General features: G+C 38.5%; 1 protein-coding gene across 1 annotated transcript in view; it reads right to left on the reverse strand.

Moving 5' to 3' along the window:
* Positions 1-15787, reverse strand: part of LOC103476583 (uncharacterized) — a 135495-nt gene extending 119708 nt beyond the window's left edge. The window contains exon 1 of the mRNA XM_008429049.2: positions 14876-15787. Coding sequence (XP_008427271.1) covers positions 14876-14986 — 111 coding nt within the window. The 5' untranslated portion in view covers positions 14987-15787. The remainder of the gene's footprint in view (positions 1-14875) is intronic.
* Positions 15788-16150: the final 363 nt, after the last annotated feature.

Here is a 16150-nt window from a genome sequence, read left to right on the forward strand (position 1 = left end):
GTATCGATTAAATGGAGAGAGAGAAGCTGGGATTGAAATAAAAAACAGAGAAAAACAAAATGGAAACAAAGGAAATGTAAGATAATGAAAAAGCAAATGAAGGAGATTAGGTCCAAGAAAAGCTGCGATGTAACAAGGAGGGGAGGAGAAAAATAGAGGAGATGTATATCAGGAAGACAGCTGAGGTTTTATTTATGCAAAAAGAGAAGTGAGAAATGACAAAAAGGAAATAAGTCAAATCAGAGAACTGTGGAAAGACAAACTCCACGAAGAAAGAGGAGAGCTGAGACATGGTGGAGGGAAGAGAGGATAAGTAGAAAGCAAGGTCACCCGTGTCGAGTCTGAGGAGTAGAGCAGAGCACATTAAATGATGTCGAGACTCCTTCAAGTCAGATAAAAGCATGACAAAAAGACAAATAAGTTGTAAAAGTCAAGTTGAAAACCAGGGAAGGAGACAAAGTGAGGAGGCGAGAGAACACAGAGGGGATGTTGAAAGCAAGGAAAAAAGAATTGTTGAGTGGGAAATATGGAAGACAAGATTAGAACAAAAGTTTAACACAGTTGAAAGATGTGGACGGCATGAATTGGACAAGAGGAAGAAATGGGGGGGAAAGAATGATGAGAAAAATGACAACACTAAATTATGAAAGACTGCTGCAAATAACCACAGGAGAGGAGGAGTGGAACAAACAAAAGAGAAGGTGGAGAGTAGAAATGAGCTGGAGGATCAGTGAGGACAACGGATACAGCTTCAGAGAAGTCTTAGCTATTGTTGCAGAGAGATTAAAATGGTTAGAGAAAGAGATAAAAAACAAGTAAAAGTGAAAAGAGAATTGTGCATAAAGTTACAGAGGCCAAGGCACAAATGCAAATATTCTGAAACGGAGCTGGTGATGAAGATACTCAGGCTGAATGAAGGACAAATCTGCCCACTGAAGGTCAGAGTATCTGTGTTTCACTGACAAATGATCAACTTTGAGTTGATGTAACTTGTTGGAATTCTGAAATGTTTTGCACAGTGCTATGATTTAGGGATGACTTGATCTGAAGTACCAGTTGGGAGTTTCAATTAAAACCTTTTTAAACTGACTGTTATTGGAGCTCTGAGCTAAGCTCGCCAAATCCGTGAGAACCTAAATGTACCTCACATTTTCAGAACATTTTTTCTTTGTTGATCGACAATCCTAATAACAAAAGTGATTTTAACCAGTAACATTCCTAATGAAAGTTAGATTGTATTGGTTGCTGGATTTTATTGTCCATTTATAACATGTGATATGGAAAGCATTAAACTGCTACAAGCTAAACAATTAATGAGTCACATCATAACGAAATGTGATGGAAATATGCTAGATTTATCATGATGTACTTTTTTCTTTAAAAAAAAGTAATGTACTTCCTAAGCTGCATTTTCTTTCTAATATTTTAGCACTTTGGAAAAAAACCAGTGAATCAATAAATTAATCATGCTCCACAGAAAAAACCACAAACAATGAACCACAAATAGGTGCTGGTCCACTGGAGTATAGCACCAGGAAGCTCATTGGTATTTGAATCAAGTGTTTACGAAACCACAATGCTAATGTAGACCACATTATTCATTATTCTGAAATGTAAAGCTAATTAAATGAGATGAGTTTTCAAGCATTTACTTTATGCTCTTTTATATGTCATGAGTTTAGCTTCAATCCTGGCAGATTCCTTTTCCTGAAAAGATTTGGATCTGTATTAGCCTACCTTTACATAAGACCATTTTCTGGAAACTGTTGATATCTTTGGATATTGATTGGGAAAAAGGTTCCATGTTCAGACAAACATCACCAAGACACCTTGAGTCAGCTGCAGTTGTCATGCCAGGCCACTCGACTGCGCATGTGATTTGAACCATTATCTTCCCCTCACTAGCTTGCATCTCATTTAGAAAACAGTAGCACTACTTGCTCATGTAACAGATATTTCTTATCAGAAGTTGTGACTGAACAGATTAAGCAGTACACCACAATGCTATCCACCATTATTTGTGTTGTTATCTGCCTACAGCCGCATGTTCTACACATGAGCGTTCACCTGCAGATTACTGTTGGAGGATGGGGGACTGAGACCTGGCTTCAGAAAGGGCCGATGTCAGAAGTGTTTCCATTACAATGTGCATAAAACTGTCAATGATCCGCCAATGTGGAAAAAACACAATTTTGCAATTGCTGTGTTTCCATTAAATAACAAACAGAATATCATGTGGATAAGCTTATTCATGCGATAAGTCATTAAAAACATGTAGTGTCATGATCCTCCAACTACTTTCTGTCATCTTCTTCTTTGTAGTTTGCACCAGTTGTAACATCCAGTTATTGATCATGTGACTCGTATGATGCAAAAAAAGTGTTTCCATTGCACTTATGGCAAATAAACCAATTTCGATACGGCCAAAAACCTGCCTTCTCATAGAGACAAAACTTATTACTTTGTTGTTTCGAAACTGGTATGTTTCCAATAAGCAAATATGTTTTTGAAATGTCAAATTGCACAATTATATGGTCAATGGAAGTGCAGCTAGACTCTGTGAAAGGGCTGCTGGATCACAACAAAAATGTTACAGTTTCACTGATAACTGGCTCTATGTAAACAAGGCCTTAGGCATCAAAATACTGGGACATCTGCATTATTGTTATTGACATATTCAGCAGCAGAAAAAACAAGAGATTTATGACTTCCCCCAAATGTTACTTAGATTTATGTTCAATGATACCATCTCTGTGTTGATGTTTTCCTTGCTCTTCTCTAACCAACAGTTTACTATGTGTACATTGCAACTCTTACCCTTGAGATGCAAGAGAAAACCTGAGGGACTGGCTCTTAAACACTGACGCTTGTTTAGTGGTTCTTTAGTGTCCCTTATATATTCGTGGTGGCATCCAGCAGCACATTCTCCATAGCTCAGGCTTGACTCCCCTCCCAAGGCAGTTTTCATAACCATTCACACCCTGAACGGTGCGACCAAAACACCTCACATGTTTCCCATGTAGGGGAGACAACAACAACTCACAGGATCTGAGACAAAGTGTGGCCCCACTGACTATTAAGGTGTGAACAAACTGGCAATCGCTTCCAATTCCTGGGATTCACAACCTGGAGGACGGCTCTTTGATAAGTCACACATAAGAGGGTATTTAAGGACCAAGACATAAACATCTCATTGTACATGTGGAACTAGGTACATTTTTTTTGTTGTTTTTTTTAACATATTAATTCAAAACCACTAAAATGTTTCATTCATTTTTAAGGTTCTGTCATTTTAATGAAATACCAGACAAAGTGAGTTTCTCTGCTTCTGTCATGTCTTAAAAGATGGGCAGTAATAGCTTAGAAACTACAGGAGCCCCACTGACCACTCTTGTTAAGGTAATGATGTTTTAAAACTACAGTTGGTGAAACCACCCAACTAGTTAGCTTGACCTACTTGTTATAGCGCTTATTACAGTTCCTCTAGCTTCAGAATTCACTCAAAATCAACTTATTCCCACGTTTTTTTCATAAGTTATCGTCCATGATCAACATGGCGAGAAGCAAAAAGCCACATTTACATGAGGACATAAGCAATACATAAACACACTACCTTTGATGTAGTCCTTCTGGTTCTTGACTTATTTTCTTTCACTTATATTTTTCCAAACATCCTATAGTTGAACAATTTAATTTTTTTTAGAACTTGTGTCAACATCTGCTAATATTGAGCTATTTAAGTTTTTAGAGAACAAAAATGTTTGTCCAATCCATCTGCTTGTTACTTTTTCTCATTTCTGTCATGTACATTTTTTGAAGGGGTTCAATGAGAAAACAACATTGCAAAATTCCTTGCAAATATTTCTAACATAGAACCACAAAATCAGTGATTATAATTTATTTTTTTAAATCACAAAAACAAATGTGAAAATCTTTAGGTACTGCTATAACAATATATTTTCTCTTCCATTCTCCCTTCTTAGCAATTGATGTGTAAAAGTTGCTCTGTTCACATATTTGTTGTCTGTGTTTGACATTTATTGTATTTCAGAAACCTTTTTTTTTTTTTTACAAATGCTGATCCAGAAGCTCACCTACTTCCTAATAAGCACTGTGGATAATAAAAATAAGGTGACAAATGTGAAAACACGATATTTTTACCCAACAGCAAAAAGAGATGCACACACACAGTACTGGCCCCAGATCCAAGCTTAGACAGTAAAATCTATCCATCCATTGTCTGTAAGTGCTTATTCATGCAGGGTTGGGGAGAAGGGTTGGTGCCTATCTCCAGCAGCAATTGGACGTATGACGGGGTACATCGTGTACAAGTTGTCAGTCCATCACGTAGTAATGTATGATGGGAAAAAAATTCAAGCACTAAAATTGTTTGCCACACTCAATTGAAAATATGACTTTCCTTTTAAGGATTTATTTTAAAAAGGATAAATTCCCCAAACCTTAAACTGCTTACCTGTAATGTACAAACTCACAATTCTGACCTTGTATTTCTTATTTATATGAATCTGGGTAGGCAAATCAGTATTTGCTACTGTATTTGTCCCTACACTGGCTCCCTGTAGCTCCGAGAATAGACTTTAAAATACTGTTATTAGTTTATAAATCACTGAACGGTTTAGCACCACAATACATTAAAGATCTGTTATTACTGTACCAACCGTCTAGACCCCTCAGATCTTCTGGTTCTGGTTCTGCTCTGCATCCCCAGAACCAGAACCAAACGAGGAGAAGCAGCATTCAGTTTCTACGCACCACAGATTTGGAACAAACTTCCAGAAAACTGTAAAACAGCTGAAACACTGAGTGCCTTTAAATCTCAACTTAAAACCCACCTGTTTAGAGTTGCTTRTGGCTAAATTAGGGTTAGAGTGCAGGTTTTGATGTCTTCCATGTTTTTATGTCTTTAATGTTTTTAATTTCTTTTTATTTCTTTTCTCACTGTCTTACGTTTTTAATGCCTTTTTGATCTTTTTCTCTTATGTAAAGAAGTTTTAAAGGTTTGAGTCCTTATCAAATGGCGATTTGACTAAAGAAGTTTTAAATGTTAAAGTTTTTTTATTTTTACTTTTTAATTTCTTTTTATTTCTCTTTCTCACTGTTTATTCAATGTCACATGCTGTTTTTATTTTAATATGTAGAGCACTTTGAAATGCCTTGCTGCTGAAATGTGCTATACAAATAAAATTTGATTGATTGATTGATTGATTGATTGATTGATTGATTGATTGATTGATTGATTGATTGATTGATTGATTGATTGATTGATTGACTGCTACACCTTAAAAAAATAAGAGGATTCAAAAAAAAAAAAAGCTGTTCAGACTATTCAGCCAGGCTCTGCGTTGCGTCTAAACCTGTCCTTTAACTCCGATGTTTTGCCAAAAAGGTTCCTGAAAATCCAACTTGTGCTTTAGTTTTATTTATTGAGAACTTGAGCAGAAATCTGTGTTTTTAGCAGGAGGATACAAAACAAAGAAAAAACAAATAAGAAATAACCAAGTTTTTAAACAGCAAAATTTCAAAAAGAGTGGACATTTACAGCATGGTTGTACATATTTTTTCCAGATAGATGGAAGTAGATGACTGGTGCAGTGCATATTAAAAAAACAGCAAACTTCTCATGTCAACCAAAACTTTACCTCTGATCATCTTAGTGTTTCTCTTACTTTTCTCCATCTGCCTCCATTTACTCTGACTACCCACCCCTCTCCCCCTCTCCCTCTCTCCCCCTGTCTCCATGTCCCTCCCACCACATTTTCAAGGTTCATCCAAGTCGCGTTGACGCCCACTCACCTCCAACGAGCTACCTCAGTTTCCATGGTAATTGAGTAACGACAGCGCTACACAAATATATACTTAAAACGCTCAGCTCTCTGCAACTCATTAAGAACATCTTCAGATGAAAAAAAATGTATCTCTCAGGGTGTTGTTTTTCTTAAAGGGCCAGCCTCCCACATCCAGTGACTCTGAGCTTTTCTAACTCCTGAGAGTCCTCGGCGAGTACAAACCTCTGAGCGGAGCCACTTGGATTTCTGGAGCACAAAGGAATGTTTCATGACTTCAACTGGTATTCAGCTGTCTTTTTGCAAGATGCTTTACATGAATGAAAGCTCTCAAAGTTTGGTGAAAGCAAAAGTTAGTGGTCGAAATGTAACGATCACAGCTGTTCCACCGCCTCCACCGTGGCCCTCATGCTCCTTTTCCTGCCTGGTTTCTGCTATTAGACATCTTTTAAAACGACAGTGGTTATTTTATGAGAAATCGACAACACAAACAACATATGTACCAAGTCTTTGCCGTTGGCTCGCTCTCAAAGCCTAATGGGAGCTGGCCCCCTTTGCAGTAGCTTCCGGTTTTCCTTCATAGCATGAGGATTTTCTGGGGGATGAGATTAAATCCTCAAAGATTTTGTGGAGCTTAAGTTTGTGGGTTTTGCAAAACATGTTTTTGGTGGTTATTTATTCATTTTTCTAAGTTGTACTGCCACGGAGAAGCCTGATTTGCAAGCTTAAAAATGTCTCGATTTTTACTAAACGAGGAAAATATAAAGATTAAAGTGAAAAAAGTGTTAGCTCTACATCTTACATGACATTGTAACAAGAAATGTGTTCATAAACTACTCAGAGGCATTTCTAAAGAGGTATGTGTTGTAAAGCAAGTGTTATCTCCAACATGCTCAAATATGTGTCAAAGGGAAATTAGTTATGATTTTATGGAATGTCTGGCCTCTGGACTCAGATGCACAAACTTTATTAACAGTTTTTTTCTTTATGAACTTTTTTATTTGTCGATTACTGACATTATAATTCTACTTATAGTTATAGTCCAATGAACTGTTAAAAATAAAATACAGTTGCTTTCTAAATTTGAATCAATCCACGAGTTCTGGTTCGAGCTTCCAAACTAAATCTTAAATCCTGAATTTAAGATTCAAGATTTTACAAAGAATCCATGTTTACTACCATTTACTTCTTTTATTCAGCTCTTTGTTAAATAATATCTTCTGCTTGTTACTATTTTGTTTTTGAGGAGTTTTATTTCCACCATATCTTTTTTCTATGCTTCCTGTCTGTAATGTGAAGTTGCTGCTGTTTGCTCCTGTCCTGTCGCTTCCCTGCCATTGTTCTGTCACATGTTCTCAGCATCAGTCACAGAATCTTCTCTGTAGCTGATTTCATTTTGTGCTCAGTCTTTATTTTTTATCATTGCACTTCCTGCTTCTGCAGCGCTTCATGTTTGTTCACAAAGAGGTCTGAATTATAACTTTCTACGTTTCGTGAATCCGCATATGGTTTTAGGGTGAAATGCCTGGTTTCAGTTCTCTAATCCCCATTTGTTCAAGTCAAGTTATTTTAGTATGTTTCATCTATCCACCTAAATTCTGTTCAGGTTCAAATCAGTGTTGTCACTTTTCCTGTTTGCCTCTGGTGTTATCTCTGTTGCTTTTTGTTGAATTGTTTCACGTTTCAAAGAGGGCGAGCCTGCAACAGGACAGAGACTTTCCACAAATTATGAATTTGAAGTTTAGATGAGGAATTGGGGTTATATTCCAAATTTGAAAATTGGAATAATTAACATCAAAATGGATCTTTCAGCTTGACAGTGATCCTGAATACAGACCCAAGAAAACTCTTAACTGGTTTCGAAGAAATAAGCAAAGCTGCTAATACACAATTCAACTTCAAATCAGAAGAAAGAACTGAGTTTTCAAGTGCATAAACGAGACTCCAAGAACTTCAATAATTCTATTTGCACAAATATATGTGGCTACTTTCTAAATGCAACAAATGTCCTGAAGCTGTCTTTAGTAAAACTGGATTTTCTGCAGGGCATTAAATAAAGGCGTGTTCAATACCCATTCATTGGCATTCCATTTTACTACACATACATTATGTGCTAATTTGTGTGGATTACTTGGGCTGTTGCTGAAATCCAGAGTGAATAGCCTCATTAGCAATAGATTCACTGTTTTTGTTGTTGCTGAGGCCACAACTCCTAAAGCATAATAATAAAGCACACGGTTCTGCTCTTACCCGGTTTTCTTGCTATTGCAAGTAGAAACCAATACTTAAGTTGGAGACATGCACATATTTTAAAACAGGCAACTTGTTGGGAGTCAGACTGGGTAAACTCAAGCGCACACCCACCGTAGTATCTTGCAAACGCATGTCACCTAAAACACACACTCACTTGCACTCCGTCGCAGCAGATGGCTCCACAGTCATAGCTGATGTTTCACACGTCAATGGAGCACTCCCTGTACTCACAACACGCAGTCATTCCATGGAAATCACAGCAACCCAACATGCAAACAGAGCTGCACATGCAACCCCGATGAACTCATGACCGTACAGGCGGGTTTTTTTTTTTCTTTTGGTGCGCACACATGCAGAGAATGTCCTTATCTGTGCTAATTTATGGAGCGAGTCGCCACTTTTGTCTGCAACTCAGTTCAAACCTCATCATAACACACACAAGTTGAAATCTTCAGAAGCAGAGAGTCAGGGGAAGGTGTTCGGCCCGATGTCAAAACAACCAACAGCACCAGATGAGGAAGACCCCGTTGCTCACGGACATCATCGCTTTTATAAAACACTGAGCAGCATCTGTGGTTGCTAATTGAAAACACTCAACATTTAATAGAAACCTGTGATGAGGCAAATAAACCAAGGCACAGTTTATAAGTCCCGCTAATAGAATCAGAGGGTCTTTTTAAGTCGAGAGCCATGTTAACCGACTGGTTGCTGAAAACGTCTGATATTAAAGCTGAGAGAAAATTAAAAGATCAGATGAAATTTCTGTCAAGTCTTTTTGTCAGGTGGGTGTGGACATGATTATACTGACTGGAATCAGTGTATCTATAGCAACAAAACTCTGGCCACTGTGATATTAGGAAAGGTGTAAAAAACAATTCACTGACAGCTGGTGGGCCTTTATAAATGAATGTGACTGTGAAGTGTAAAAAAATGTAAACACAAGCAGAGACAGAGGAAGAAGAGACTCAGGAGTGGGTTACATCTCTCTGCTTTTTTAGTAATTATTAGTGCTGCTTTCAGGATTTGGACCGCCCGGCGCGGATCTGAGGCGAGCCAGGATGACAGCAGGAATAGTAACACGGAGGGACGCGGGCATCCTGCCCAAACTTTCTCTGACACATTCAGGCCAATTAATGAACAAAAAACTCACTTGATTCAGAGTGGGAGAAGGATTTGTTTTCCCTCTGAGGAGGACAGACTTAGGAGATGTTTGATGTGCAACGATTTACCTCAACAGCAGACAAATAACTGTTGAACAAATAGCTTGGGTTTTACGATGGGGTGAGGTTCTGCACAGTCGGACGTTGATCACCTGCAGCAGATAGCTCATAACTGACTTCTAATTGGCTGAGCAGATATTAGTATTTTATGACCAGTCGAGGTAAGAGGTGGTCAGAAAGGAGCCATTTCCTACATGGGTTTTCACTTGTGATGCCCGATTCAATCAGGGTTCCAATAATGGCTTTTGTGAAATTAGCAGTATTGGTGTGATTGAGGAAATGATTCTCCAGACACCTGTTGTTGTGGTTTTTATTAATCACAATACATGTTCATCTTCAGAACTTACCTTAAGGTGCAGTATTATGTGTTTTCCAGTCACATAGTATTATTTTATAGCATAATTAAGTAACTATGTTACCTTCAGTTATTATAAAAATGGTCTATATATCAAATATGACTTAAAAGAAATTTTACTAAGTATTCAACATCTTGAAATTGGGCCTCTGTCACTTTAAAAACTCCTGCTCTTTCGTAAACTTCGCCTTCAGGAAGTCATCACAATGGAGATTAAAGGATTTCTCAAACATGCATGGAAGAATCAAAGCAACACACCAGGTATGTTTGTGATGAAAGAATAATATCACATGATGTATAGCTCAAAAAGTCGATTTTTCCTTGTACTGCCCCTTTAATTTAAAATAAATATCCCATCCATCCATTATCAAACACACTTATCCCTAGTGGGGTCATGAGGGGTGCTGGTGCCTATCTCAGGCAGTCAACAGGCGAGACGTGGGGTCATCCTGGACAGGTCACCAGTCCATAGCAGGGACAAAAATAAAGAAAGAAATACATATTCTTCTAAAAAAATCAAACTGGACTTTATATGAAATATTCAAATTTTGCTATCCTATTGTTGAACACTATGAACCTGATTAAAGCATATATACTTTTAAAACAACAAAATATTTCAATTAGGGTCAACATTGAACTATAAGTTTCTGTTTTGGGTTTTATATATATTTCTACAACCAGCGCCAGTCACCTACCTCTAGTACATTAAAAATCTTACTAAGACTTTGTTCTATTTATGCAGAATGACAAAGATGCTGCTTCAAACAGTCAGTGCATTCAGTTGTAAATCAGTCGCTTCTTATGTATGTATTCATGCAAACAACTGAGATTATTTAGCAGGATGAAAGTTGTCCTAGCTGTGCAAGTATTTGCAGGAAACAAGCATTTCCATTTTGGAATAGAAACAGCCATCCACCGCTGCCTGTGCTCCTTTATTCAGCTGCTCCCCCTGGCTGTGAAGTTCCAAACCTCCTGCCTGTTTCCTCCTGCAGTGATGAAAACCGAAATAAATACTATATGGGGAATCGCTCTCCTTCAATTTTCATGATAATCTAGAGTCTTAAACCTTGCTTTATTTCACTGCAGAATAAACAGTGATGTATAAAGCTTTCATTTAAATCGGTTTCTAGAAGTTTTTCTATGGTAAGCAGATGATCTAAACAACAGTCATCCACCCTAAAAGGAATAATTAATGAAAGACTGTGGTTGGACTCGTTTCAAGCAATATATCTAAACTTGGAAGTGAACTTTATGAAGGAAACTCCTCCATCCCACTGATTCCTACCCACTTTGGATTCCGACCCTGCTGCTATTTCTGCACTCTCACGCAATCGGCTCGTGCCGGCGTGAACACGTCTCCCTCGTTTTTCTGTGCGCCAAGCATGTTATTTGAATTTTTAAGACGTTTCATGCAATTTCATCAGACTTGCCCACGCTAAGAAAGTTGGGGATAAAATTAGCTTGGGTAGATGAGGCTCCAAGGTGACTGGTGATAGTCGTGTGGGGTTGTTTGCCAATTAAAAATTCTTGATATAGCTTTCTATTCCTAGTTTAGGTGACAAACAGAATTGAAATCTTTGAAGTCAGATGGTTTTCTTGTGCAGAACATATAATTCAGAAATGTTTTCATAAAGTTCTGGGGCTTTTTAGTTTGATACTATTTAAATCTAAAAGCGCTTTCTTGATGAAGGTGCAATAACAGCTTTATTACGCTGTCATTTCTTTAATGAAGCTCAGTAATCAATGTGTTAGAAGTGAGTGAGCATCTGGGTTTTTTTTCCCTTTCTCTTGCCTTTGACAGTAAATAATTAGAACTGTGGTTGGAGAGTTTGGGTGTCTTACAGACAAAAAGAAGAGTTTCCAAAAACGGGACAAATGATGAGCATGAAACAAGAACTGTAACACTGTTTATTGGAATCAGTCATAAAACTGCATCTGTTGAAGTCACAAAGTGTGCTTTCAGGACATAAGTTGTCGAGAATAAAGAGTAACTCGCATGAACTGTGCAGCCGAAGTACAGTGGAAATGGTTCTGGGTTACAGATCAACAGGAACTTCATTCTTCACAGTTCATCAAAATGAAAATCATGATTGCTTTAACCTGGTAGTTCTATGTATGACTTCATTCATGGAGTCATGTTACTAGCATATTTAGCAACTAGCATATTTAGCAACATGTCTGTTGAAGAGGAAGTAATATTAATGATTTCATCACCAAGAAAGTAGTTTTAAAACCACTTTCTCAGTGGTGTAGCATACATATAAAAATTATACATATGCTTCATCACAATATTAACATAATTGTCGTATATATATATGTGTGTGCGTGCGTGCGTGTGTGTGTGTGTGTGTGTGTGCGTGTGTGTGTGTGTGTGTGTGTGTGTGTAATGTGTAAGCCCACCTTGACCATAAAACAAGGTGTTTCTCTCATCATTGAAAAAAATCTGATTGTGTTCATTCTGCAGCATTTTCTTCTTCTCCCCACAAGACTGTAGAAAAAGACCCTTTAACCTTTCTCACATAGCATTTCCACTGAACAGTGTAAATGCCAATATTGATCATGCCAGCCTATTTTTAATAGAATATGCTTTCTTTTGATATTTTAATGTAACTACAGCTGAGAATTTCATTGATTCTGCTAGAGGCTGCAGGGACCGTGAATCTCCCCTGACGACTTGGCCTCATCATGCCGTCATTAAATGTTGTCATAATTCATGATTTGTAGAGGTCAGAAAAACAGGGGAGATGTCAGAATTAAATGGTTCAAACTAATATGACAACTTCACAAAAGTATGAGATTTTTTCCAAGGCAACATTTGTTCTTGAATTTTAGCTTTAGCTTTCATGCTTATGTTTTGTGACCCCTGTTCATCACACTCATTCCCCTCATCCCTTATAGTGATTCCTTCTTTACAGTCATCCGACTTTCTACCCTCCTTTTCATCCCACTCATCCCTGTCCTATTTACAACTCTAATTTCACACTTATCCACCGCAATCTTCTTTTTTATGTCTATTCATTACATTAATCTTCTTCATCCCTCTTTTAATGCTTTTTCATCCATTTGAATCTGATCGTTTTTGTTCTGATCCCTTTCCATCCCAATGATCCACCTCATCTCTATATCATTCTGTTTTAACATTCATCCTCCTTATTCTTTTAGCCAATGATTCATACCACTCATCCTCTTTCATCCCACTCATCCTTTTAATACCATCGTTTTATCCCGCTTATACCTCTTCACAGTCCTGTCTTTATGCCCAGCCACCTCCTCCCTCTTTCTTTTTATCACTCTTCATTATTTTTTTCCTTTACATTCATCCATCTTATTCTTTTTTGTGGTCACTTTTAACCCCACTCATCCACCTCATCCTTTATTTACAACCCTGTCGTCACACTCATTCCTCTTTTTGATGTGTTTTCATCTCATCCATCTTCCATATTCCTCTTTGTGTACCCGTTTTATAGCAGTCATCTTTCTCGACTCCTTTTGAAATATTTTTCTTCCTCCACTGCCTCCTTTATTAGTACTTTCATCCGACTCTCTTCATTCCTTATGTTTCTGATTACCATGCCACTCTTTCACTTCTTCAGAACTCTTCCACCTCATCCCTCCCTACAGTAATGCAGCTGTAATATGTGCTACATGTTTTAAATGGTTATATAAACATTCAGTTGTTTTATGCACTGCTAATTCAAAAAGTAATTCTGAGAGCTATAAAAAAGAAGTTCAACACAAAACTATTATTTTGTGTAAAAAAAAACTAACTCTAGTCTAAGTTTAATTCTGAGTCACTTTAACAAGCCAGTATCAGTTCATTATTGCTTCCCATTTCTACCATTATTCAATTTATCTCTTCTTGCCAATTCCTATTTTGCTTTTTGCATCATCTGGGTGGCTGCAAAAATTGCCGGCTCATTTCCATACTGAGATGACTCCCCACAGTCTAAGTCCCCGTTGTTATAATAAAGAAAAACTTCAAAATCACAAGTAGCACAGTTCTTTATGTGGCTCGTCGCCCAGGGCGAACTTTTCAAACAGGACATCAGAATCACTCGGGGAAAAATAAAAATCATCTGTCAGTTTTCATGTTCAGTCCAGGATTGTGATCAAATATATCAATCATTTTTGCCTCAGTAATAACCCAGGAGCTGGTTTCTGATTAGATTACTAGTTAGGGCGGTTTTACATTTTTAAGAACATTTATATGCCTTCATCATCTGTAGGTCAAACTGTGAAATATTTATGTTTGTTTAAACCTTAGTTGGACTAATCTACAAGTCAATCTGATTAAAAGAAGTTTTTTTTGGTTTTTTTTCCCAGTTCCTCAGGGCAGTGTTCATGCCACATCCTGATGAAACTTAACTTTCTGACCTTCATCATCTCCTCCTTAACTTTGATACCAAACTCATAAAAGCAGACAATATTTAAGCATTTAATCATTTACAATGTTTGGTTAATGGAGAGTTAAGTGCCTTATTTCTACATTTACTTTTAAATTAAGCACCTTTTCTGCCTAATGAGCTTACTGTAGCCCTGGTATTACGCTCTCCTCCTGAACGTCTCTTTGAAGCCTGCTGGAAGTTTTTTTCTTCTTCTTTGGGTTTGTTGCATCTCTACAAGGACTCGCTGTAATTACGTTTGCCTGCTGTATTTAGAGCCGATGAAGCACAAGGTTTAGTTTTAGCTATTTAAAAAAGTAAGGAGTGTGACTCATCTCTTTGGTTCAAATCCTCCCCCGCAGCTCCATGACTCCACAGATATTCCTCTCCACTAATTTACATCAAGAGATTAATTAAGTGCGGTTAGAATTTTTTCAGTTTAAACAGAAAGCATGGTATACATTCAACACACTACTTTAGTATATTTATGTTAACTGCCGAATTATACACCTGAAAGCGTGTATAGATGTTGTACATGGCTTAGGGAGCTCTCCAGTGACCCCCTTTTCACCGCCTCCATCCCCATCTGGATCTTGCTGCCTCTCAATTAACCCTAATGGAAGTGGCAATTAATTAACTCCTCTCAAAGAATGATTAAGAACCTGACAATCAAGTGAGTGGGAGGGGTTTAAGTAATGATAATTAAGAGGTAATGATTTCCCGGCAGGAGATGAAATAAATAAGAAAGAAAACGAAGTCGCGCGTGCGTTTCGGATTAGCGTGTCTTTACTTCCGGTGAACCTGATTCAGTTAATCTCTGCGGGTTAACAGAGGAAGAGCAAAGGAAGCGCGAGGCCTTACCGTGTTCCTCTGGCCGCTGGCTCCTATTGGTCCCCTGAAAACCCCCTTGATGCTCCTCAGCTGTCCGTCACGCAGGTGGGTGGAACTGATCACAATGTAGTAGCACGCCATTGGGTAAAGTCGACTTTCATGAGGTTAAATATCTATCCAGCTCTTTTTTTCAAGTCTTGAAACTTCCTTCTCCTCCTTCTGCTGTGCTTCTCCAGCTCGTTGGCTTTTATTAGGAAGTAGACGGAAAAGAGGAGGAGCAGCTCGGTTTTCCTCTCTGCTTGCACTGATTTATTCCCTCTCTTCTCCAAGTTTTTTGGAAGTTCCTCCCCAGCTCCGGCTCCCCTCCTTTCAGAGCCCGGGTCCTCGTAAATATTTCACCCTCTGTTCCTCCTCGGCTTTTCTGAGATGCTTTCTCCGTCTTTTCTGGATTTACTAGATGTCCCTGTCTCCAGTTAAATATTTCTCTTTAAGTCTTTTCACCCATCTCTTATTCATCAATCCTTCCCCGTCGCTGACTACCCTCTCCCTCTCAGTGTCTTTTCCGCTGAGTCTAAATTTCTTGGTGAAATTGATCAGTCTCGCAGTTGCTCTAACTATCTCCTCCTCTTCCTCAGTTCCCTGGTGTTTCTCCTCGCTCTTTGTCTAAGTATCGAGTAGGGCTACTTTCAGTCCTGTCCTTCCTGTCAGAGCAGCGCGTGCAGCTTCCTCTCAGATGCTCCTCTGCTCTGCATGCGCTCGCGCTCCTCCCTCCCTCCGCTGCTCTCTGGCTCTGTGGCCGGCAGAGTGGTTTGCTCCTCAGTTACCCCGCCGTTACCATCTGCCCTTTTAACACATGGAGTGCTGACGCTTGCTCCCTCTCTCTCCATCTTCCTCTCTCTCCTCCATCCTTCCGTGCCTCTCCTCTTGCTGTCTTTCTTTTGCCTTTAATCATCTCCTCTCTTTCTCTCAAGCCAAAGGAGACAAGCTCCACCTACTGGTTAGCGGGGATCGCACAGCGCGAAGACACGGAGGAGAGGAGAGCGAAGCAGCTCTGAATCCACGCCACGGTGCCTGGACGCGGGAAATGGACCTGCGACAACCACACGATTTACAATAAAGAGTTGCGGGGGTTCTTGACTGAAAATTAGATTTTTTCTCTTTTTTTGCATAAAAGACAAAGCAAATTTATTCAAACGTAATTATTTTTGCTTGTTATTAAGTCTCACCAATTCAAATGTAAGACTTTTTAAGGCCATTATAATTGAAATCTAAGACCTGTATCAAGATAGAAATGTATTTAAAATT

The sequence above is a fragment of the Poecilia reticulata genome, linkage group LG15 (assembly GCF_000633615.1).
Source record: "Poecilia reticulata strain Guanapo linkage group LG15, Guppy_female_1.0+MT, whole genome shotgun sequence".
NCBI lineage: Eukaryota > Metazoa > Chordata > Actinopteri > Cyprinodontiformes > Poeciliidae > Poecilia > Poecilia reticulata.